Below are 23,959 nucleotides of genomic sequence, written 5' to 3'. Positions count from 1 at the left end.
AGGTCCAGCCATTGTGACCATTTGAGGAGTGAACCAACAGATGGAATCAATCTCTTGTCTCCCTTCTCCTCTCTCTGTAATTCTGCCTTTCAAACAAACAAACAAACAAACAAACCTCTTTTTTTTTAAAAAATGAGGATATAGCGAAGCCAAGGCATATTTTGTAGGCCATGCAGATCATATATCAGGAACAAGGACAACGTGCAGCCCACAAGCAGGGGAGGAAAACGGGCCATGCACCGGCCCCTGAGCAGGGGACCTGAATCTGCCTGCACGCCAGGATGGAAGCAAGAACTTAGGAGGAACGGTCTTTGTGCCAGGCCTCGCTGTGGGGTCGGCTTTGCCTCCTCTTGTCACTACGAGATGCTGTTTGTAGGACCAGGAAACAAAGGGGTGGGTGGACAGCATTTGTACAGGAAAACAGCAGCTTCTGCCCCAGGTCCTGCCTGTTTCCTGCCACCAAAGCTTCTCACGTTCCATCACCCACAGGGCTCCCCGCCCCATCACTGTGGACGAGGGGACCCCGACAGGGCCAGCACACGCCTCAGGCTCTGAGGGACCCTCTGGCCAGTGCTGCATTTGGGAGGAGACCAAGGCTCTAGGGTCTGCAGCTGGGCTGCCTGGGGTTCAAGTCCAAGTTCGAGCAGTTGCCTTCCTCAAGTCTTTCCGTAGCTGCACAACCTGGGGCAAATCGCTCGGGCCTCCAAGCTGCCTTCCCCATCCTCCCCTGTGAGGAGAGTGACAGGTCCCCGCGGCGTGCTGGCCGAGGGCAGCTCCCCGTGCAGTTAACCCATGTGTCGGCAGCCTCTCAGAATTCAAGCACGTTCAGGTCTCGTCGTCCCAAACAGGTGCCTTAACACCAGGCCCTCTCTTGGACCAGGCTCACGGTCTCCGCCTCCCCACCCAACCTGCTCCCTGACGGCTGGAGTCTGTGCTCACCGCTGCCCTCCACAGCCACTGCTCCCCCCGAGCCCCTCTGTCTAAGGGACACTGCTCCGTCTGTATTTTGCTGTCCCCTTGCCACATCTGCTACTGTAACCATGGCCTCTTGTGATGTGGTCCCCACACCACGCCTTGTGCTTTCCTCCTGACCTCCCCAGCTGTGCCTTCTCTGTCTCCTTTGCCAGTGGCACTGGGACTGGTCCAGTGTCGGAAATGGGGACGCTGTTAACCCAGCTGTGCGAACCCCAGTGCGGCTTCATCCTTACCCACAGCCCCCCACCCTCCAATCCCCATGGCCAGTCTCCCCCTGTAACACCTCTCAATTTTAGCCCCTCCTCTCCCTTTTTACTGTCACTCCTTCCACCCTGGCTCCCTTGTTTCTAAGTTTGATTGCTGCAAACATCAGTTTCTAAGATGCAAATCTGATCATGTTGCTGTCTTGCTCAAATCTTTGGTGGCTCCCTATTATTCTTGGCCTGGCTTGTTAAGAACTTCTTGGTCTGTCTCTTGTCTCCAGCCTGCCTCTCTCTCTCTCTCTCTCTCGCCCTCTGCTCCAGCCAAGTTCAGTGGTGAACCTGGCACTGGGCCAGAGCCATGAACGGGCTGAAGATGTTAACTAAGAGCCGTGGTGTCTCTGGCGGCTTAGTGGGTGGAGCCGCAGGACTCCACAGCCCCCCGAAGTCCGGAAGCTGGGCAATGCTGATCAGAGATCACCGGGAAGATGTGTCCATCACCCCCAGCCACACTCAGAACTATACCACATTTCATTCCAAATCCAGGGGGCTGGGAGAAGACGGTCTTCATGCCAAGGGTGGCCACTGCAGGGCAGAAGAAAGAGCTCCTTTGTGTGTGAGCAGGTGTTTTAGAGACTGGCCCAGGAGGGCGGGGCCTGCAGCTCTGCAGCTGTGGGGAGCAAGCAGCACAGCGGGGCAGGCAGACCTGGGATCAAACTAGGGCTCAGCCAACTACTGTCGTGTAATCGCTCAGACTAGGGCTCAGCCAACTACTGCCGTGTGATGGCCCAGACTAGGGCTCAGCCAACTACTGCCGTGTGACTTGGGTAAGCCCCCCGACCTCTCTGAAGCTCCATGTGCTCATCTCTGGACTGGGAGAATAGAACCTTGGTTTGTAAGGTCTTGGCAGGATTGAATCCAACAATGCCTGTAGGGTACCAGGTGTGGACTGGGACGTGGGAAAGGCTCAGAGGTGGAAGGCATGGGCAGAACTGGTGACCGCCGACGCCTAAGTAAGTCGAACACTGTCCCTGCTGTGAGGCCACCCTGTAGCTGCTTCCAGCGTCACCAGACCTTCCCACAGATCTCTGCTGTACCATAAGGAGTGAGCTATCTGCTTGTGGGTCACTGTGGGAGGAGAGAGTCACGGCCCCATTGTTCTCCTGTCCCCGTGTAAGGATCTCATCCCATGTGGAAATGACGCGTGCCTCCCTAATCAATGAGACCTTCCTCACCAATCAGCAGGTCTGTTGGCTGGTACCAGGCGTGCTTCGGTCTTCAAGGAGGCGACCTTCAGTTTTCAGTGTGACTCATGACCAGCCATACGTCTGCACTGTTCTAAACTTGACTCAACACACGCACTCACCCCGTAAGGAAAGCACAGAACCTGTCGCCAAACAGCACAGCCCGCTGACTGCCTGTTTCCGGGTTTGAATCCGCAGTTTGACCAGCAACTTCGATTTTTTCAGACTCTGGTTACTGCCGCTAACAGAGGCACTGCGGCTGCTGTTATGCCCCGGAAGCAGAACAAGAAGGGCAGAGAGGGCAGCTCACTGGAAATGGTCCCTCTGGCCGCCCTGAGACTGGGCAAGGAGTGGCAGGAAAACAGGATGGAAAGTCGCAGGTGGGCTTCCCCTGGAGGAGACGCCACGGCCTCCCTCACCTCAGAGGCCGTGGGTCACGGGCAGGTGCAGCCCCTGTGGTAGGCTCTTACCGTAGGACTCATCGCTGTCGCAAGACTTAATGCTAATGAGGACGTGCTGGTCCAGCAGGTACTCGGGGTCGGAGATAATGGGTGTCAGCTGCGGAGAGAAGGGCACGGGGTGAGAGCTGGCAGGGGGAGCAGGTGAGGGAACAGGTGTGCAGACAGAGGGTCACTGGTCTGCACGTGGGGAGTTCGGGGAAAGCAGGACGGAAGATGTCCTTGTTAACCGCATTCCGGCCTCTGGCTCCACGCCCAGGAGAGCAGGTGTACAGCAAGGCGGGTGCGGACTTTCTCCCGTGTCCTCACCACCGCACTGCACTCCAAGCCTCCTAAGTTGGGCTGAGTGCCCCAGGGAGAGGCCTGACCTCAAACAGCCCCTCCGTTGCCTCTCTCTCCTCCTCTCCCAGGATCATGGCAGGTGGGGCAGGTGGGGCCAGGGCTGGAGTGGCAGCAGAGCCTCCTGTGCGGGCTGGAGTGTCCTGCAGGTTGTTGGAGGTTTGGCCCAATGGATGATGGGCACAGGCTCCTGCACACCAGCTGTCCCCACCTCCCTGCTGGGAGCAATTTTTCAGAGTCAGGGTCTGGCTCTGGGTGGGTTCGCGCCAAGCTTTGTACACCACTGGGTGAAACTCAAAGGGCTGGGTGCATGCAGGTGCAGGGCAGAGCTTATGTGCAGGCTAGCTCCTCAGGCTGGTCACAGGGCAGCCTCTGGGTTTTCCCAACTCAAACTGATTCTTTTCCTTTTTAAAAGCTTTTATTCACTTATATTTATTTGGAAGGCAGAGAGACAGAAACAGGCACAGAGAGATCTTCCATTTTCTGGTGCACACCCCAGTGGCCACAACAGCTGAAGCTGGGGCAGGTTGAAGACAGGAGCCCAGAACACAACTGGGTCTCCCATCTGGGTGGGCAGGGACCCACACACTGGAGCCATCATCTGCCGCCTCACAGGGTACACATTAGCAAAAAGCTGGAATTGGGGGCAGAGCTAGGACTTGAACCCAGGCATTCAACATGTGTCCTAACAGGTGCACTCAATGCTCCCATGATGACCCCAACACAGAAAGGTTGAATCTGAAGGTCAGACTTTGCTCTGAGAGGTCCCTGTCTTCCCTCTACAGAAGGGACATGATGAGGGCTCTGGGGCCATGTTGGCCAACAGCATGGACTTAGTGTATCTCCATTCAGAAAGTTCCAGATCAAACGGCTGGAAGTCAGTGGGAGCTCTGGGGTGTTCTGGGCTGCACGGGCTGCACCCATCACTGGCTTCCCTAGGGTTAAACCCAGGGCTGGGGTCAGGGGCTGCATAGGCAGGAGGAAGATCCCATCATCAGTAGGCTGCTTTGGGGCATGACAGAGGCCCACGCAGCAAGCGACTCTGAGGGACACAACCAGGACGGCAGGAGTGCAGAGGAAGACCGCCTGGGGTGCTGACGTGGGGATCTGGAGGGAGAAGGGAGGGGACCGTCAGGTGACAGAGGAGGTGGTGGAAGGTCCAGGAGCAGGATTGTAGCAAAGACCACGGAGGGGCTGCAGGGACAGCAAATGAGGCTGGAGAGGTGCCCCACTTGGCGCCACAGAGTTGATCAGATAAAGAGAAGGACACCATGATCAGATGGGCATTCCAGAAAGATCCACCAGGCTTCAGGATGACTTAGCAGGAAACCAGGAGGGACAGAGGCCTAGGGGAGGGGTCAGGGCAGAAGGAGCAGCAGGACTTGGCGAGAGTTAGGATGTGGGGAGTGCAGAGCCCTGGAGGGCCCGGAGCTGGAGCAGAGGGTGAAGCCATGTTCGGGAGAACGTGAGCCCTCCACCTGTTCAAGGCCAGCCTTTGACAGTGACCCTGGGGTCAGGCATTGGCCTTGCGGTTCAGGCGCTGGTGGAGATGCCAATGGCCCACATCAGAGTGGCCTGAGCTCGACTCCTGGCTCTGGTTCCTAACTCCAGCTACCTGCCAATGCCGACCCTGGAAGGCGATGGTAATGGCCACTCCCGTGGGAGACTCAGACTCAGTTCGCAGCTGCTGGCCCTGCTTGGCCCTGGCCCAACCCTGGCAATTGTGGGCAATGGGGGAGTGAATCAACAGATGTGAGTGCTCGCTCTCTCTCTCTCTCTCCTCCTGAATTTAAAAATAAAGGCCCCTTGGGTGTCACCTCCAAGGGACTTCCTGGGAGAGCCCCTGAGACCCCTGCCCTCTGTGACGGATGGACCTGGCCCCGGGCTCCCCTTCTTTGTACCTTTCCCTTGTGCTGTGAGGAAGAACCAGGTCCTACTCCACTTTGCAGCCAGTGCGAACATCGGAGACCCAGCAAGCTCCTATTCCGCCTCCACTGCCAACCTGGAGTCGCAGAAGCGGCTTGCCTGCCTGTTTTCAATCCTCTCCCTGCTCACGCAGGGCCACAGACCCATCAAGCCTTTCCTGCGCTCACCGTGCCGACAGGCTCCTGTCTACCACAGACGCCTCGCTCCGTCCTCACTGACCCCGCCAGCTGGCGCTGGCTGCAGGTGGATGAGCGCGAGGGGGAGCTGGGGACTTGGGGACTTGGGGGCTGGGTCCTGAGGCTGCCACCACATCCAGGAGCCGATGCACGGGCCCCTCTCGCTCAGCTCTGCACCACAGTGTCCCTCTTTGCAAAGTCACATGGTTAGAGGGGTGGACTTCTAGATCCTTCTGAGATCCATTACAGGAACTGAAAGCCACCCAGGAATACAGGGGCCGCTTCTAACACTGCTGAAAAGTGTGTGGCCAACAGCCTGGAGCGCTGGCCTCCCCCGCATGTGGTCTGAGGGACTCCCGCCCCCTCTGGGCAGGCCTGGCCATAGCTGTGCTGCTGGCCACCTCCCCCCAGCCCGGAGAACGCACGCTTCTCCCTGGAGACGGCCTTGCCTTTGGGTTACCTTGGGAAGGGACTCGCCAAACTTCACCACCAGCTCCCCCTCACTGCCTTCTTCATTTTCTCCTTCCTGGCTCTTGACGAAACCTGTTGGGGGACAAGAAGGCTGGCTTTGCAGGAGACAGAGCAAGGGCCATGCAGAAAACACTCCTCAAGCGGCCCCCACCCCCGGGGCCAAGGAAGATGGTCTCTCTTCTCCCAGCTCCAGGCACCTTGGCATCATCCAGAGTCAGGCTTGGGGGGGACCCTGTGTCTGTGCGGGGGGCAGTCATTTGCCATCGTGGTCTAGTTATTTTTAGGAAAAGCAGAGCGATGCCCCCTCCTTTTCAGCTCCTCTTTGCACCAAACCAGGCCACAAAGAAATCATCACATCACAGGCAAGGAGATTAGGAAACATGACAGCTCGTCCCACGCCACTCAAGATAGCAGCCTTTTGAAATTCTAATTTAAGCTTCCTAATATGCTGTTTCCATAGAAATGTATGCAAATGTCTCAGGTTTATTAAAAACAACCGCACAAAAATCCTCGTCCTTTTTGGAAACTGCTTTGACCCTGGAGCCTGCAGACTGCTGCATCTCCAGGCCCCGGGGCTGGCTGAGGGGGAGAAGGGATGGAGCGTCGGCTGGCAGCACACGTCTCCCTGAAGCCTGGAAGCATCCCAGCCAGGCCCTCACCAAACGCCTCCTTCCCAGGAGTCACTCCCCTGCCGCTGCCCACGCCGCTACCCAGAGCATCCAGCGAGGAGAGCCCGCAGCCACAGAGGAACAGCTTCACACAACACGGCTGGAAATGTCACCCGGCCAGCGTGCTTCCTACCCACCGCGGGTGATGGCTGGGGTGGGGCGGGGCAGGGTAGGGGGTGCTGTCCATCTCCAGGGTTGTCCAGAGCAAGGGGCTCATGGTGCCCAAGGAGCAGCAGGTGTCAGGCCCCCAGCAGGCAGCTGCCTGGCCCCGGCGCCTGTGCCCATGAGCTCTGCAACTTCGCCCAGTTGGAGCTTGGTGGGGCGGGGACCTCAAGTGGCTCTGCCCTGAGGGGGCAGGGAGAGGAGCCAGCTGCCCACGAGGGGCCGGGGTGGGTATATCAACGGCTGTGCCTGCCCCTAGGGTGTCCACTTGGCCCCTCCCCCTGCTGTACACTTCTCTGACCCCACCGGGGTGCATCTGGGAGCTCATTCCAGAGACAGGAAAAGCGGGGTGTGGTGCCATTCACGGGAAGGCACTATGAGCAAGAAGCGCGGCCCGTTCCCACCCCACCCCAGGTCCCCAGCTACACACTCTCCAGGCAGCTCGAGTGGAACTCCAGGTAGAACTTGGTCTGGGACTTGGTCTTCAACGTGGCGTAGCACCTGAGAAACTCGATCTGCCCTTGGCTGTCAACCGTCCCGGGACCTGGGAAGAACAGGGATTTCGGTCACACAGTGTGCCTGGGGAGGGGGCGCTTCCAGCCGGCCTCTCCCTACGGCTTCCTCCCTCTCCATGCTCAGTGCCCAGGCTGAGCTCCCCTGGAGGGCCCCTGGCAGGTGCGTGTCCAGGTGGACGAGGGAGCAGCTTTCCTGAGGGCAAGCTCCCGTGAAACCACCAGCACGCGGCGCATCGCTGGTGGAGCGGACGAGCCCCCTCTCTGCTTTGCTGCCACGGCGCACGGCCCCAGCCTCCGGATCGCTCCAGCAGAGAATTCAGAGTGGCTCAGCCGCTCCATTCTCACATCTCCTCCGTTTCTGAGTTCACAGAGTGGGGGTCCCTGCTCTCTCCCCCTCAGACACAGCCACCCCCACTCCTTAGCTGGGCTCTGTACTGAGCCAACAGCTCATGTCTTTTTCACATTGGCTTTAAAGATTTTTTATTTATTTGAAAGGCAGAGTTATAGAGAGAAGAGGAAGAGGAGGAAGGGGAGGAGGGAGGAGGAAAAGGAGGAGGAGGAGGAGAGAGAGAGAGAGAGAGAAAGAATCTTCCATCTGCTGCTTCACTCCCCAAATGGCCACAACAGCCAGGGTTGTGCCAGGCTGAAGCCAGGAGCCTGGAGCCCCGTCTAGGTCTCCCCTGTGGGTGCAGAGGCCCAGGGACTTGGGCCATGATCCACTGCTTTCCCAGGTGCATTAGCAGAGAGCTGGATCAGAAGTAGAGCAGCCGGTCTCAAATTGGTGCCCATATGGGGTGGTGGTATCACAGGTGGAGGCTTAACCCACTATGCCACAGCACCGGCCCCTTTACAATGGTGTTAAACAACTATCCTGGGGCCAGTGGATTAAGCTGTCATCTGTAGTGCCGGCATCCCATATGGGCACCAGTTTGAGACCCACGTGGGAGACCTGGAGGAAGCTCCTGGCTCCTGGCTTTGGATCGGTGTAGCTCGGGGCCATTGCAGCCAACTGGGGGAGTGAACCAGTAGATGGAAGACCTCTCTCTGCCTCTCCTTCTCTCTCTGTGTAACTCTGACTTTCAAATAAATAAATAAATCTTAAAAAAAAAAAAAAAGCAACTATGCTGTCCTTGTAAATTCTGAGTCACCTAGGAGCAAATGCAAATTACTTCCTTCCTCCACCCCTCCCACGCCTCCTTCTTTCCTTTCTCCATCTAAACCCCTTGGCACCCAGGCCAGGCTCTGCTTACGTCGATGTTCACCCAACTCCATCCAGGGAATTGGGATTTTTGAGAACTACTACGTGATACCCGACAGTGGGGATGTCCCCAATGCTGCCAGTACACCCGCCCAGGCTGCTAGGCCTCAGAGAGAGGGGAGATGAGTCCGATTGGAAGTGGGAGGAACCTAGCAGCTTGGAAGATTCTGGAGAGGCACAATGGTTCCAGCTGGGAAGGAGACCGTGGCTCAAGTGGATGGAACGGGAGGCGGCATCCCTGTGGGCCGGGGCCTTTGGCTCAGCAGTCAGGAGTGCTCTCCCTGCCCTTTCTACTCCCGCCTTCCTGAATCAGCCTGGATTGTGTGCTGAGCACGGAGCAGCGAGTGGCTGGAGGAGGTGACCACGTGGCTCCCTGGTTACGCAGGCGGAGGGCTAAGTGGACAGAGTCTGGAAAGCATTGGCCCCTGGGAAGTTTCCTTTTCTCCAGAGTTTCCCAAAACTCAGCCGCTGCACGCCCCGTCACCATTTAACCATCTCCGCCGGCTAGGCATCCACACTAATATTTACTCCATCTTTTCTGTAAATAGGCTCCCTTTTTAAACTGAAATGAAACTCAAAATATATCACAAAGCTAAATGAAAAACCAACGTTGTTTGCTTCACACGGAAGAGAGGAATTTAAAACATCCAAGAACGAATGCATTACTGATGCGTGTTCATCTGTCCCCTTGGAATCACCTCTGGGGTGGACGGGTTATCACGGGTTTGACTGGTTTTTCCGGGTCTACTAAAACCAAGGCTCGGAAGCCTGACGTGTTTGCTTCTCAGAGGTAAGGGAATTCTCTGGACTGAAACAGTGACTTGGCTTGGACATGAAGGGACCCAGTAAGAGGCCTGGCTTTGTCCTCCCCCAAAGCAGACACCCACCCGTTACAACAGGAGATGTGTGCCCCCAGCCTCTTGTCCTCACAGAACACAGAGAAATGGATACTGCCCCCCACTTACCATTCTTGGAGACAAACTGGGAGGTGACTCCTGCCTCAAACGTGGCAAAGACAGGGCTGTGGTCACTTGTCATGATGTCGCTTGTGCTGCCTGCAGGGAGGGAGGCACTGATGAGCAAGGAAGCGGCAGCCCTCTGGTCCAGCATCAGAGGCAGAAATAGACCGACGCGGTGGGGTCTCTGCAAGTATCTCGGTTTTGCACCTGCTGCCCCACTGACCTTCCACACCCTGCTTTTTAAAGGTTCTGTGGAAGACAGCGTGGCGTGTACACTGCTACCACCTTGGATAAAGTGAGCCTGCAATGGTGTTTCCTAAAGACTCGTGAACCTTTAAACAGATTATGGAGTGTGGACCATGGCAGTTTTCTGGTCTAATTAATGGCTTTATTTTACTAATAAGGAGCTCAAGGCCCAGAGCGGGTGGGGATTAATGATCACTCAGCTCATCGGTAAGAGACGCGGGACAACCTCCACACCCTGCCATGCCTCCAGGATCAGGACAGAGTGCAAGGTGAAGAAGTGTAGATGTGGGGTGTAGACGACTCTTTCAAAGAGCTTGGAGACTGGGTGACAGGGCAGCCAGCAGACATGTTTGGAGGAGGTCAGAGAGAAAGATCAGTTCTAGAAAGACCGAATTCTTTTGAGATGGCCGGCTGGAGATGAAGACACAGCAGGACGCCGGGCACTCCAGGCTGGAGCCATTCCCGTGAGGTTAGGTAGAAGCAGAACCCACAGGAGGGCACCAAGGAAGACAAGAGGCGTGAAAGAGACTCCAGGACACCACAGCCATCAAGGGTGGGCAAAGGACAGAGTCAGCACGGGAGATCCGGGAGGCGACGAAACAGATTTGACGTCTTTTTCTACAGTTTTACCAGTGAGGGAGAAAACGTTAGACAGCCTACCCTGCAACCCACCGAGGGAGCAGAAAACCCACCAAGGGAACGCAGAGGGCCACAGAACACAGAAGAAAGGCCTGCTCGCCGAGCACCAGCAGGAAGGCCCCTGGGGAGCAGTGAGACCGAGCAGAGACCCACGGGAAGGAAGAGACTGGGGGTACCGGTGCCAGGGCAGCGGGAGGGAAGGCCCAGGGATGAAGGTCGTCCAGGAAGGGACGAGAAGGGCACCTCCTCTCCAGGACAGGGGTCGGGGCCTGGGTACTAGCCCACCCATGGGCACGGGCAGGAAGAAGTGAATGAGTCCCAGAGCTGGAAGTAGGAGAGGATGGAGGCAGGGAGTTGGGCTGTGTGCAGAGCTACCATCTGTGGTGGCAATGGAAGAGAGGGTGTTCTAGGGAGGCATAGGAGCCGCGAGACCAGGAGGTGAGGAAGCCTGCACCTGCCTGCAGGATGGTGAGTTACCACCCCTGCCCTGCTGCCTGCCAGCCAACCCTGACTCTGAGTGGGCTTCCCCGGAGGGGACCCAGTGGACACCAAATATACAGCAGACACCAGCAGTCCCAATTCCGCCCAGCCCAGAGAATTCTGAGAAAACTGCCTGTTCTTGGTGTGTCAGGCCTGGGCTTCCCGGAAAGGCACCGTGGCCGCCAGGTAAGGGCTGGTTTTCCTTTGCATCCCTCAAGTCCTGGGCCCAGGGGTGGCAAGGGCGTGTCTTCCCTGCTCTCACTGCCACTTCTAGAGCCGCCGCCCTCCCAGCCCCCTAAAACCTCCACCGTCGTGCAGTTCTCAGTGCCAAGTTCAGGTTCAAAGCAGCAAGTGGCGATTCTGTAAGCCACCACCACAGCCTGGCTGGGATTCTGCAGGGGCTGGAGGCAAGGATTGGCCGGACCCTCAGCGTTGCAGGACGGGGAGCAGAGGCAGAGCTGGGATTAGGGTTCTGAGTGACTCTGCTTATGGCTGGGAAGGGGTCACAGCCTGGAAGGCTCCACGGTGTGGAGGCCATGAGGAGGAACACACAAAGGGTGGGTGTGGGCAGTTCCAGATTCTAAGGTAGAACAATTCCTTGCACAGGGCTATGGGGCGGTTGCCTTTCTGCACGTCTAACGGTATTGTGAGCGTGCATCAGTAAAGCCGCTTCAGGGAGATGGCTCAGGAGCTGAAGCAATGCGGGGAGCAGGTATGGCTGCTCTGGGCCCTGCTGGACATGTCCAGAAGAAAGCAACAGGAATTAATTGCCACAGAGAAAGGCGGGAGGAGGGCGGAGCCATGCATGTGGCCACTGGGCAGTGGCAAGGCTCGCCCCCTCTTCTCCTCACCCTGAGTAGGTGGGGTGGGGCTGTGGGGCCCAGCTGGACAGATCTGATGGGCTGTGAGCTGCCCATCAGGGTCTCCATGCCTGTACTTGCTCATGTGTGGTGCGTGTCATGGGCCAGGATGTTGCTGTCTGGGGATCTGCAATGTTTTTCTTTTCTTTTTTTTTTTTTTTTAAAGAATTATTTGACATACTGGGTTAGGCCTGCAATGTTTTAAAAATAATACCATGATTCTTAGCAGGACGCTCAAAGTTACTCATTCTGTTAAATTTTAAGGTCTCACTTGGCAAGTAAGGGAAACTAACCAGTGCTTTTTAATAATTAACACATAGGCAATGAACAACTTCTTCAGCACACTTTCAATTTAGAGGATTAACAGTTATTTCCTGTTTTGATAATTTGTTCCAGAATTATTTATTTTAATCTTGTATATTATGCCCTTTTCATCAATTTATCTTTAAATCTCTCCAAATACTTGTATGTATACTTATAGATTAGGTTGAACTATATGAACTTCCAACATTTGACTGTTTTGACCTATGAAAATACCCCTTTCAAATGGTTCAAGCCTACTATGTTTTTTACAAAATAAATGAAACTAAATGTATTTAAAAAGTGACCCAGGACTCAGACTGTCTCCTACAGCAGGGATATCTATCACACTGCAGCCTGTGAGGTCGCTGAGAAGGGTGGAAGGGAGTTCTCCCCGTGTGCGGATGAGCAGGCCAAAGCACCCAGCTTCGGCGCGGCGGCTACCTCCCAGCCCGGAGCTGCTCTCTGAGTCGTGTCTGCCTTCACTCAGGGTTCCGACTCACCGTAGGACTGACACACCACGTGCACCAGTGGGTAAGACTTCCAGAGGACGCGGTCACACCAGGAGGGCAAGTTGTACTTCATCTGCAAATCAGAGTCACAGACTTGGTAAAAGGCCTGCTACTTTTGCTTTAAAATCAATAGGAGATTAGCTGGCCCCCTGCAATCCTCAGCTATGTCTGCTGTTGGCTCTTTCTAGAATTTCCCCATCAATGGCTTCAAACCCTTTCCACTTGCTTCAAGTTCAATCCCATTGCCTTGCCCTTCACGTTCACATTTCCTGGGTTCTGGCTTTGGAATAAATCAATCCACCTCACTGCGTTCCCTCACTGGTCCTCCTCACTACTTCAGTGTCTCTTGTATCTTCATTTTCTCCTACTTTCTTCTCTGACTGAGAAAAACCTCTCTACTCAAGTCAGTCTCCACGCGCCTGCATGAGCTGCTTACTTTAATAACGTGTTGTGGTCATAGCCCCAGTCCCCGGCTCATAGCCACCTGCCCTTCTAACCCACTCACTTACCCAACCCAGCTATCCATCCATCTGCCCACCCATACACCCACTCACACATCTACCTAACTGTTCAGCCGAATATCTACACATTTATCCACCCACCCATCCATCCATCTGTGCACCCATCCATCCATCCATCCATCCACCCCTCCACCCTTCCACCCATCCACCCATCCACCCCTCCACCCACCCATCCATCCATTCATCCACCCACCCATCCACCCATCCATCCACCCATTCACCCATCTACCCATCCACCACCCATCCATCCATCTACCCACCCATCCACCTGTCCATCCGCCCACCCATCCATCCATGCGCCCGTCCAACCATGCAGACCACACCTCCGGAATCACAAGTTCTCTCCAGAGCCCCAGGCTAAGGCCTGGTAGGTAAGGTCAACCAGCAGCAGCTAAGAACCCACCTTCACGATGCTTATTCCCCAGGTTCTAACTCTCCCTTCTCTGCCATCTCCTTCAATTATTATTGTTTCTTTTCTTCCTTTTACCAATTTTTTTTCAAGAATGTTCTATTCTCACTGCCTCTACTCCTGGACTAACCCCTTTCTCCCCCTTTAATTAGAGGTACAGCCTACACACTGAATTTTTACATTTGTATAAACGCGTTTCACCAGATAAAGATTCTGAACACTCCCATCATTCCAGAAGTTTCCCTCCTACCCTTGCCTTGTCAATACTAGCACTTCCTAGAGGTGAACACAGTTAGGACCAAGATTCCCAGACGCATTTCTCCCGGGGACCCTCCAGAGCAGAATTACTGAATCACAGAAGTGCACATTCCAGGCAGTTACGCCGTAGAGCAGGGCCCCGGCCAGGCCCCTGCCTCAGAACCTCAGGGCTCAGGCCCAGACACCTGATTTCTGGAACGCTTTCCCCAGGGTTCCTCCGCACAGCCTGGGAAAGAACCATCCCTGTCCTCCCGCAGTCTGATTCCATGTCCGAGATTCCACTCACACCGCGCTCTTCCAGCCCGCCCGAAGCTCTGAGCGGCCAGATCCACTCACCTCCTTGTGCACAGCTCTCCTCCCCTGCTGGGTTCTCACTTCACCTACTGGTCACTAATTCTCCCGAATCTCTCCAGCCCAGCTTCTGTGCCACGGAGCCACCCCAGGGGGCTGCTGGTCCTCCTCCGCCCGCTCTTCGTCTGGCTCCTTTGTCACCGCTACTCCATCCTCTAACCTCCACACAGGCAGCCCCCAGGCCCACCCTCAGCTCTCTCATCTCCTTCCTCGACAGCTTCACCTCCACTCCCGCATTCACGCATCCTCTGTGGACGGGTGCCTGCAGATCGGCAAAGCCAGCCCTCATAGATGTCTTCTGCATCCACCCAGGATTCTCATGCCTGCTGCATGTCTCACTTGAGATTTCCCACTAAAGTTATGTGATCAATCCAGCTGAAAGCGAGTTTTACTTTCTCCAAGTCAGTTCTGTCGTTGGATTTTCTGGCAATTGGGCCTTTTAACATATCTTTTTTCAAAAAAGATTATTTTTTATTTATTTGAAAGGCAGAGTTACAGGGAGGGAGAGAGAGAGAGAGAGAGAGTGAAACAGACAGACAAGTCTTTCATCTGCTGGTTCACTCCTCAAATGGCCTCAACTGGTCATGACAGTCAGGCTGGGTTGGGCCAAAGCCAGGAGCCTGGACCTACTTTTGGCTCTCCCATATGGGTGCAGGGGCCCAAGCACTTGGGTCATCTTCTGTTGCTTTCCCAAGCTATTAAAAGGGGGCTGATCAGAAGTGGAGCAGCTGGGTCTCGAACTGGCGCCCAACGGGATGCCAGCACTGCAGGCGGTGGCTTTACAGTGTGCTGGCTGCTTGCCCTGTCTGTCCTACCAGAAACCCTTGAGGGGCCAGTGCTGTGGCACTGTGATGCAGCGGGTTAACGCCCTGGCCAGAATCGCCGGCATCCCATATGGGCACCGGTTCGAGTCCCAGCTGCTCCACTTCCAATCCAGCTCTCTGCTATGGCCTGGGAAAGCAGTAAAAGATGGCCCAAGTCCTTGGGCCGCTGTTCCCATGTGGGAGACCCAGAGGAAGCTCTGGGCTCCTGGCTTCAGATCGGCACAGCTCTGGATGTTGTGGCCAACTGGGGAGTGAACCAGAGGATGGAAGACCTCTCTCTCTCTCTCTCTCTCTCTCTCTCTCTCTCTGCCTCTCCTTCTCTCTTTGTGTAACTCTGACTTTCAAATAAATAAATAAATCTTAAAAAAAAAAAAAAGAAAGTCCTTGGGGCAGACGTCTCCCTGGCCTAGGAGCCCTCCAATGGAGGAGAAGCGTGCCTGGCCGGTAAAAGGCCACCAGTCAACCTCTCTGCATATTTACTGTATCCCTCCCCAGCACCGCTTCTCCTGAGACACTCATGAGTAGCCTGTAACCGAGTCCGGCACACAGGTGTCCTCGTGGAGAGCCAGACTGCTCTTAAGGCCACAGACGCTCGGACACGTCCTGCAGAGACACAGCCCACTTAATGCTGACTCAGCAGTTCTGCGACTATGTCGGATCATAGAACCCGTCTTCTTTTTTAAATGTGTTTCAGAACCCAACTAAGGAAATAAGGCTTTAAAATCCTCTTGGTGGCTGGCGCCATGGCTTAACAGGCTAATCCTCCGCCTTGCGGCGCCGGCACACCGGGTTCTAGTCCCGGTTGGGGCGCCGGATTCTTTCCCAGTTGCCCCTCTTCCAGGCCAGCTCTCTGCTGTGGCCAGGGAGTGCAGTGGAGGATGGCCCAAGTGCTTGGGCCCTGCACCCCATGGGAGACCAGGAGAAGCACCTGGCTCCTGGCTTCGGATCAGCGCGATGAGCCGGCCGCAGCGGCCATTGGAGGGTGAACCAACGGCAAAAAGGAAGACCTTTCTCTCTGTCTCTCTCTCTCTCACTATCCACTCTGCCTGTCAAAAAAAAAAAAATCTTCTTGGGATCCCGGGCTGTCAGGAGAGGTGGCAATTCATCAGGACACGAGCCTGGTTCCTTGCGGTACCTGAGCTTGGTTGCCCTGGGCCACAGGGGGCACCCATTTCTATTTTTGTTTTCCTGTTTCTGTTTTCTTTCTCCCTGCCTAGTGCATGGGGGTGCTTTCCACTTTCTATTCTCCATAGGGGAGCAGGCAGGACCAGGGTGAGGCGGGCAGGGGAGAGGCAGGGCCGCAGGAGGGGCGCGGTCGGCGGAGGACCCACCCCTGTGGCCTTCTGCTTTGTGTAGGCGTATCTATCCCGTGTCAGTCTCTCGAAGCGGTAGGTCGGCGCGAACGTGATCTCCTCTTCCTCTGAAACACACAGACAGACAGGGGCTCCCGCGTCTGCAGGTGCCACCCCTCCCCGCAGGGCCTGCGGGGGGGCAGGGGACTGGAGGGAGGGCTGGCCGGAGGAGGCGCCGGGAGAGCCCGCACCCTTACCGAAGTGCAGGAAGACTTTCTGCTCCTTCCTCTCGGTGAGCAGCTGGTCGTGGGTCAGGAGGTCTGTGTACTGCTGCTGTTTGATTTTCTGGATGATGGTCTCTGCCTCCTGGAACGAGGCCCCTGCACGGGTCAGCTTCGCAAGGAGGCACCTCGCTAGCCCCGTCCCCCACCCCTGGATGGCCCCACCAGGGCCGGAGTCCTGGTGCAGCAGCAGGCTCTGGTCCCCGGGGGCTGGGTTGGTGCGTCTTGGGGCTCAGCAGGACACCCTGCAAGAGCGGTGACACAGCCCTGGTCACGGAGGTGCATGGCTATCCCAGGACTTGGGCTCACTGGCTCTTAGTAACCTCCCGGGACAGCTCCTGCCCAGTCTGGAGCTGTCCAGGTGGCCAGGGGCCCAGAGGCAGCTGAGAGATGTGGGCGCCCCAGGGAGACAGCTGGGAATGCAGCCAGGGGCAGTGTCCCCACGAGTGTCCCCACGTGCAAAATGGGTCCCTTCCTCCCTCACTGGGTGGCCGCCCCGGGGGTGCCCAGGCTGCTGAGTGCAGTCGCAGGGGAAGGGTGCTCACCACGCTGCTCCCACACCTGTGCCCCACCCAGCGAGGGGGTGTGCCAGAAACAACCATGGCAGGTTCTAGACGGGATGGTGGCCACCCCTGCCCAGCCCTCCCCCGGAACCCTTTGTCCCCCAGGTTGAGCAGGGCCGTGTCTGTGCCTTGTGGCCCCACTGACCACTGGGGCCCCACGGCCTGCTGGGACAAACCACCCAGTGCCCTCAGCCTCCAGCCCTTCCTGGGCCTGGGCCTGGCAAGCTGACAGCGACGCACGGAGGGGTGGCTGTGCCGATCACCTGGGGGCCCAGAGGAAGCAGAGAGAGCTGCTGGGGCTTCGTGGAAGGGACTGACTGAGCCTCCGAGGGAAGTAGCTGCCCCGGCCTAGCTCTGCGTGCCCGTGAGTTCCCAGGACCGTCTGTCCTGAGCCCCTGTCCCTGCAGCGCCAGCCCCTGGGGACACTCCTCACCCAGGTGGGCAGCTCCACGCGGTAGTTGAGATCCCCGAGCCAGAAGAGGTGGGTGAAGCGGTGGGTGATGTTAAAGGGACTCAGCTTCTTGTCTCCCAGGGCCAGGAACCGGAGAATGTTCATGTAGTTCTGGTTTCGCCTAATTCAAGGGAAAAGCAGCTCACTAGCTCCGGCTCATTGGTTCCTCACCCATCTCTCAGGAAGGCAGGGGGCTGGGGGGAGGTCAGACTTTGACCTTTAGCCCTGCCCATACAGCTGACCCCACAGTGCACCTGTGACCCCTGCCCCTACAGCTGACCCCACAGTGCACCTGTGACCCCTGTCCCTACAGCTGACCCCACAGTGTACCTGTGACCCCTGTCCCTACAGCTGACCCCACAGTGCACCTGTGACCCCTGCCCCTACAGCTGACCCCACAGTGCACCTGTGACCCCTGCCCCTACAGCTGACCCCACAGTGCACCTGTGACCCCTGATCTTACAGCTGACCCCACAGTGCACCTGTGACCCCTGCCCCTACAGCTGACCCCACAGTGCACCTGTGACTCCTGTCCTTACAGCTGACCCCACAGTGTACCTGTGACCCCTGTCCTTACAGCTGACCCCACAGTGCACCTGTGACCCCTGTCCTTACAGCTGACCCCACAGTGCACCTGTGACCCCTGATCTTACAGCTGACCCCACAGTGCACCTGTGACCCCTGTCCCTACAGCTGACCCCACAGTGCACCTGTGACCCCTGCCCCTACAGCTGACCCCACAGTGCACCTGTGACCCCTGCCCCTACAGCTGACCCCACAGTGCACCTGTGACCCCTGTCCCTACAGCTGACCCCACAGTGCACCTGTGACCCCTGTCCCTACAGCTGACCCCACAGTGCACCTGTGACCCCTGTCCCTACAGCTGATCCTACAGTGCACCTGTGACCCCTGTCCCTACAGCTGACCCCACAGTGCACCTGTGACCCCTGTCCCTACAGCTGACCCCACAGTGCACCTGTGACCCCTGTCCTTACAGCTGACCCCACAGTGCACCTGTGACCCCTGTCCCTACAGCTGACCCCACAGTGCACCTGTGACCCCTGTCCTTACAGCTGACCCCACAGTGCACCTGTGACCCCTGATCTTACAGCTGACCCCACAGTGCACCTGTGACCCCTGTCCCTACAGCTGACCCCACAGTGCACCCGTGACCCCTGCCCCTACAGCTGATCCTACAGTGCACCTGTGACCCCTGCCCCTACAGCTGATCCTACAGTGCACCTGTGACCCCTGTCCCTACAGCTGACCCCACAGTGCACCCGTGACCCCTGGCCATACAGCTGACCCCACAGTGCACCTGTGACCCCTGTCCTTACAGCTGACCCCACAGTGCACCTGTGACCCCTGTCCCTACAGCTGACCCCACAGTGCACCTGTGACCCCTGTCCCTACAGCTGACCCCACAGTGCACCTGTGACCCCTGCCCCTACAGCTGACCCCACAGTGCACCTGTGACCCCTGTCCCTACAGCTGACCCCACAGTGCACCTGTGACCCCTGTCCCTACAGCTGACCCCACAGTGCACCTGTGACCCCTGCCCCTACAGCTGACCCCACAGTGCACCTGTGACCCCTGCCCCTACAGCTGACCCCACAGTGCACCTGTGACCCCTGCCCCTACAGCTGACCCCACAGTGAGCCCGTGACCCCTGCAGCAGGCAGGTGGGGCAGGGCTGGGCTACAGAGGGCCTGAGTCCAAACTGGGGAGGCCGAGGGCAGGGCCAGGAGCCGTGGGATCTGCCCCACTGGTAATGTTCTGGGTGGCTGTGTTCACTTGTGGCCCGGCCCCCATAGGCAGAAGGAACTTTGCTCTGTGCTGATACTGCAGGAGAGCTCTTGCCCTTTAGAAGGGGGGTGGCGTCTAGGTTGCAGGGTGACACGCAGGAGGTGACACACAGGAGGCCCTGCTGTGCCGCGGATCCCTTTATGAGACCACAGCGGGGACGCAAAGGCCGACAGGCCCTGCAGAGGGAGGAGCGGGTGGTTTCAGCATGGAGGGCTGCGGGGTCGTCCTGGCAAATCACCCAAATACAGGCTGTGTGTGTGGGGGGATGGGCTCCGTTACCTGAGCTTCTTCTCGCTTCCGGAAGTCAAGTGGCTGTTGACGAACCCCAGGGAAGTCCCGTTGAACATGAATGACACCCCCACGGCTCCTTTATTCCCTAGGGGGAGGGAAAGGCAAGACCCACAGCATCACAGGTGGTGCACGTGAGCGGCAACGTCGCGGCGCACCCCATACATGTGCACCACTGTTGGGGTCCACTGACAAGAGAGCCCCAGCACCGTCGGACTAAGGCATGGGCATGCGATCCGAGCAGTGCTGGTTTCTTCTAAGGGGGATGTGCTGGGGGCTGAAGGCAGCAGGAGCCGCCACGCTTACTGGGAAAAAAATCAACCAAAGAGGAACTCTTTGCTTTACATTAAAATACGAGATTCGGGGCCAGCACTGTGGCGTAGCAGGTAAAGCCGCTGCCTGCAGTGCCGGCATCCCATAGGGGCACTGGTTCGAGTCCCAGCTGCTCCACTTCCAATCCAGCTCTCTACTATGGCTGGGAAAGCACTGGAAGATGGCCCAAGTCCTCGGGCCCCTGCACCCGCATGGGAACCTGGAGGAAGTTCCTGGCTTCGGATCAGCGCAGCTCCAGTCATTGCAGCCAACTGTGGAGTGAACCAGCGGATGGGAGACTTCTCTCTCTCTCTGCCTCTCCTTCTCTTTCTGTGTAATGCTCTTTCAAATAAATAAATAAATAAATCTTAAAATAAAATATAAGATTCAAGTTTTAGGGTTGCTGTGTCATATTTATTGGGACACAGACACCCCTGCTTATCCAAACAGTGCCTTGGCTGCTTTCCAGGCCACAGAGAACAGGAGTTGAATGTCTGCGTCAGAGACTACGTGGCCTGCACAACCTCAAATAGTCACCATCTGGCCCTTCACCGACAAAACTTGCCAACCCGGCTGGGTGAAAGTGACACGTGCCGGAGAGCGTCCAGTATAGCAGGCACAGCCTTGTGTGGCCACTGAGCACGGGACACGGGGCTGGTCTGAAGCCCAGTGAGAAAACAGACGAAGATATCTCGAGAATATTTTGTCCTACTGGAGACCCACAGAAACAACATCTTGGACGTGTGAGTTCTGATGAAATCTGTCACTGAAATGCTTTCCTTTTCCTTACTCTGTGGCCCTGGCTCTGCCCATTGGCTGTCCACTGGACAGCTCTGGATAGACCGGAAGCTGAGGGACCTTGGAGGTTGCCCAGCCCCGCCTCCTCGGGACCCAGAGTGGGGATCAGTAGCCTGGGCAGATGTCAGGTGATGTGGCTCAGACGCAGAACCAGGATGAGCACCCGGCTTCCTGCCTTGGGCCCTGGCCCCGGCCCCCTCCAGCGATGCCCCCCTTCTAGCTCAGGGGTCCTGACAATGTGGGTTTGAACCCCTCCCAGGCCAGGTACAGATCCCGCCATGGCCTCAATTTCTTCATCTGTGGGTGGGGAGAACAGCCCGTGTCCCCCACCGCAGGGCTGCATGAAATCAGATCACACTGGGCGCCGTGGGTGTCGGGTACTCTGCAAGGGCCTTAGCTGTTGTGGGGCCGACGTCCTGCCAGCCAACCAGCATTCATTCACTGAGCTCCCTGGGAGCCACTGGGAGATGGAGGAGGAAGATGGGCCCTCGGGGAGAAGGGAGGGAGGGAGGAGGCAGGAGGCTGTGACCTTCGCTTCTCTGAGTCTCTGCCCTGCCCCTCACCCTCCCTGGTGCCTCTCTCCCCTCTGCCGTGCCCTTCTCTGCCAGCTCACTCTCAGAGCCATCTTTGCACCTGCTGGCTCACTCGCTGTCTGTTAAGTTCATGTGAGCAGGATGTCTATTGCTTGGGGACTACCCTGTACCCAGCCTGGAGCCTGGCACCCGGCTGCGTGGGGATTCCGGGGCATCTGTGCAGTGTTGGTAAAGAGCTCGGAGAGGTTTTAGCAAATTGTACAGCAGGCTGGTGGGAGAGGCAGGAAGCCCGGGGGGATGGAATCGGGACAAGGGAGGCTCCTGGGCAGGGAGGGCAAGGCTCAGGCCAGAGTGGCCATGCAGGCCCCGTGCAGCCGGCAGGAAGGGAGGAGGACGGTGGGCGTGGATGTGGGCAGTTCGCGGTTTGTCACTGTTCACGTGTGACTGCAGCGATCCTTCTATTTCCTGTTATCTCAGGGACGGTCCTGTCCCAGACTCCAACCGCCGGAAACCGAAGTCCCCGCCCTCAGCTTCACCTGTGGCCCCGTGCCAGGGCACCCACACCCACATGCGCTCAGATGCTCACACACGCGTGTGCACTCAGATACATCCATGCACACCAGAGACACGCACAGATACACACTTGCATGCACTCACATCACATCTACATCATCTCACACTTGGACCCTCACCCATGTACTTGGGCTCACACTTGCACACTCACTCCCACCTGCACACACGCCCATAGTGCTCTCATCCACTCACACGCACACGTGGACCCTCGTGCACCTGCCCACATGTGTGCACTCAGAGACTCCTATGCAAAGGCTCGTATACACAGATTCATATAAACACATAACGACGCGCACACACTCACATGATAGACTGACACTCACGCAGACACATAGACCTAGGGTGGCACATTCACACCTGGACACACACCCACAAACACAGGTGCACAGACACACACACACTTGGACACACCTATGCACACACATACTGACCTACAGACTCACATTAACACGCACTCCTCCAAACAGGCTTGCTCACTCATAGCCACCCACCGACACATTTACACAAGCACACGCATGTAGATACACTCTCTCACACTTGCACACACACTCACATACAGAGGCGCACACTCCTGCAGTCTTCCTGCTGCTCCTCTCTCAGTTCTCTGAAGCTCACTGCTCACTCGACCTTGACCCTGACTCTGACACCACTGCTTCCAGCTGCAACCTGAAGAGGCCAAGACAGGGCCTGGGGCCTGTAGCCTGCGCCTGAGGCTCACGTCCCACTGGGACACAGCCCCACCCTCACTTTCTGTGTCGCTGATGCTTCCCGCCCACAAGGCTCCAGATGGTTACTTAGGGGCCCTTTCTGGCAGAAGTTCCTGGACCCCTCTTCTAGGTTCTTGCTCTTCAGCGTGGGGCCCTGCACCTGCTTGGAGCCCCAATGCCTCCTGGGAGCTCCACCTGAGACCTGCTGGGTCAGAACCCCCATTTCCGCCAGCTCCCCAGAGCACTGGTGCAGACCCTGCGTGTGCCGAGGACCCTCAGAGGCTCCCAGCGTTACCCCAAGCGTTACCCCGGGTGCTGGGATGCAGTAGACCCCCGAGCCGGGCCCCTCCACGCTCACCCAGTGTGTTCGCGATGCCCGTCTTCACGTTGTCCGTACAGATGTGGCTGATGCGGTTCTCATGCTCCGGCTTGGCCAGCACCACGATGCGGATGTTCCAGAGGGTGTGGATGGCGACCTGGTGGGGCGCACAGTGCTGCACTAGACGGCCAGAGCACAGCCCTAGCCCAACCCCTCAATGCCAGCACAGAGGCAGAGCATCCTAAAGATGGGGACTGGGGTCGGAGTCCCCTGCAAGCCAGACGGTGGGGAGGTGGAGTTTGCAGGAACAGCCTACGAGCCCCATTGATTTCTGAATACAGTGATCTCTCTGCACCCGGAAGTGGGGGGACCACTGGGCCGCCGGACACCTTTAGAAGTTGAGCGCTGACAGCCCGAGGCTGCCCTGGCCTCCCAGTGCCCTCCCCAGAGCCCCCCCAGCCCGGCCCGGCCCGCAGGCTGGGGGCAGCTGCTCACAGTTTTAAAGGTCATGCTGGTGATTTCTTGCAGGGAGTGCCTGAGTATCTCCAGCCACTCCTTCTCCCCCAGGGGGTCCTCCTGGGTGCCGATCACGTAGATGTCGTGGGGGATGTAGTCAGCGGAGTCGTCCCGAGTCTTTCCCTGCCCCTTGGAGAGAAACCAGGACGTGATCTTCTTGGGAGGGGGGGCGTTACCTTCAACAGCAAAACCCGACACCAAGTGAGTCAGAGGCACATCCAGGGGCATCCACAACATCCAGCAGGCAAAGCACAAACCCCTCAAGCAAGCGCAGCGACACGGGGTGCCTTAGGGGGAGAGCTCAGTGCCCGCAGCCCCCTGGGAGGTGACTCCCGCTAAGCGGACACTGTCCTACACTGTCCTGCGCTTAGGGACCACAGAGCGATGGAGGCTCCCTCCTGTCCCACTACGGCCGCACACTCTGTTGGCAAGGAGGCAGGTGAGCCAAGAAGCTCAGGATGGAGACAGCAGAGGCTTGCTTGCTGGCTAAAGAAGGGATCCCCGCGGAGGGCGGAGGATGTGTAGGCGCCAGCCAGGGAGAAGGGAAGAGCGTGCAAATCCCTCTCCATTCCTGTTTGGAAGAATGGGCAGGAGTGGCTCGGGCCAGGGATGAAGGGAGGTCTACCCCTCCTTGCAAGGGCCCTGACCTCTCTCCAGCGAGATCAGCTTGGCTCGCAGGTGCTAAGAAACCAGGAAGTGCAGTTGCCTTGACCGTGGCTGAATTTGACTCCCCACTGAACCCACAGTGGGAGTCTGAGCTCCTTGAGGC

At 57.3% G+C, this 23,959-nt stretch overlaps 1 protein-coding gene across 1 annotated transcript in view; it reads right to left on the bottom strand.

The window, feature by feature from the left end:
• The window catches only part of INPP5D (inositol polyphosphate-5-phosphatase D), a 140,073-nt gene that overhangs the window by 14,706 nt on the left and 101,408 nt on the right, over window positions 1-23,959 (bottom strand). The window contains exons 12-22 of the mRNA XM_062202517.1: window positions 23,170-23,366; window positions 22,714-22,831; window positions 19,424-19,520; window positions 17,321-17,459; window positions 16,301-16,409; window positions 16,083-16,171; window positions 12,380-12,461; window positions 9,358-9,447; window positions 7,050-7,163; window positions 5,779-5,861; window positions 2,890-2,977 (exon numbers count right to left, since the gene is read on the bottom strand). Coding sequence (XP_062058501.1) covers window positions 2,890-2,977; window positions 5,779-5,861; window positions 7,050-7,163; window positions 9,358-9,447; window positions 12,380-12,461; window positions 16,083-16,171; window positions 16,301-16,409; window positions 17,321-17,459; window positions 19,424-19,520; window positions 22,714-22,831; window positions 23,170-23,366 — 1,206 coding nt within the window. The remainder of the gene's footprint in view (window positions 1-2,889; window positions 2,978-5,778; window positions 5,862-7,049; window positions 7,164-9,357; window positions 9,448-12,379; window positions 12,462-16,082; window positions 16,172-16,300; window positions 16,410-17,320; window positions 17,460-19,423; window positions 19,521-22,713; window positions 22,832-23,169; window positions 23,367-23,959) is intronic.

This window comes from Lepus europaeus, chromosome 1 (assembly GCF_033115175.1).
Source record: "Lepus europaeus isolate LE1 chromosome 1, mLepTim1.pri, whole genome shotgun sequence".
Classification (NCBI taxonomy): domain Eukaryota; kingdom Metazoa; phylum Chordata; class Mammalia; order Lagomorpha; family Leporidae; genus Lepus; species Lepus europaeus.
This window is presented reverse-complemented; position numbering and strand designations above follow the sequence as displayed.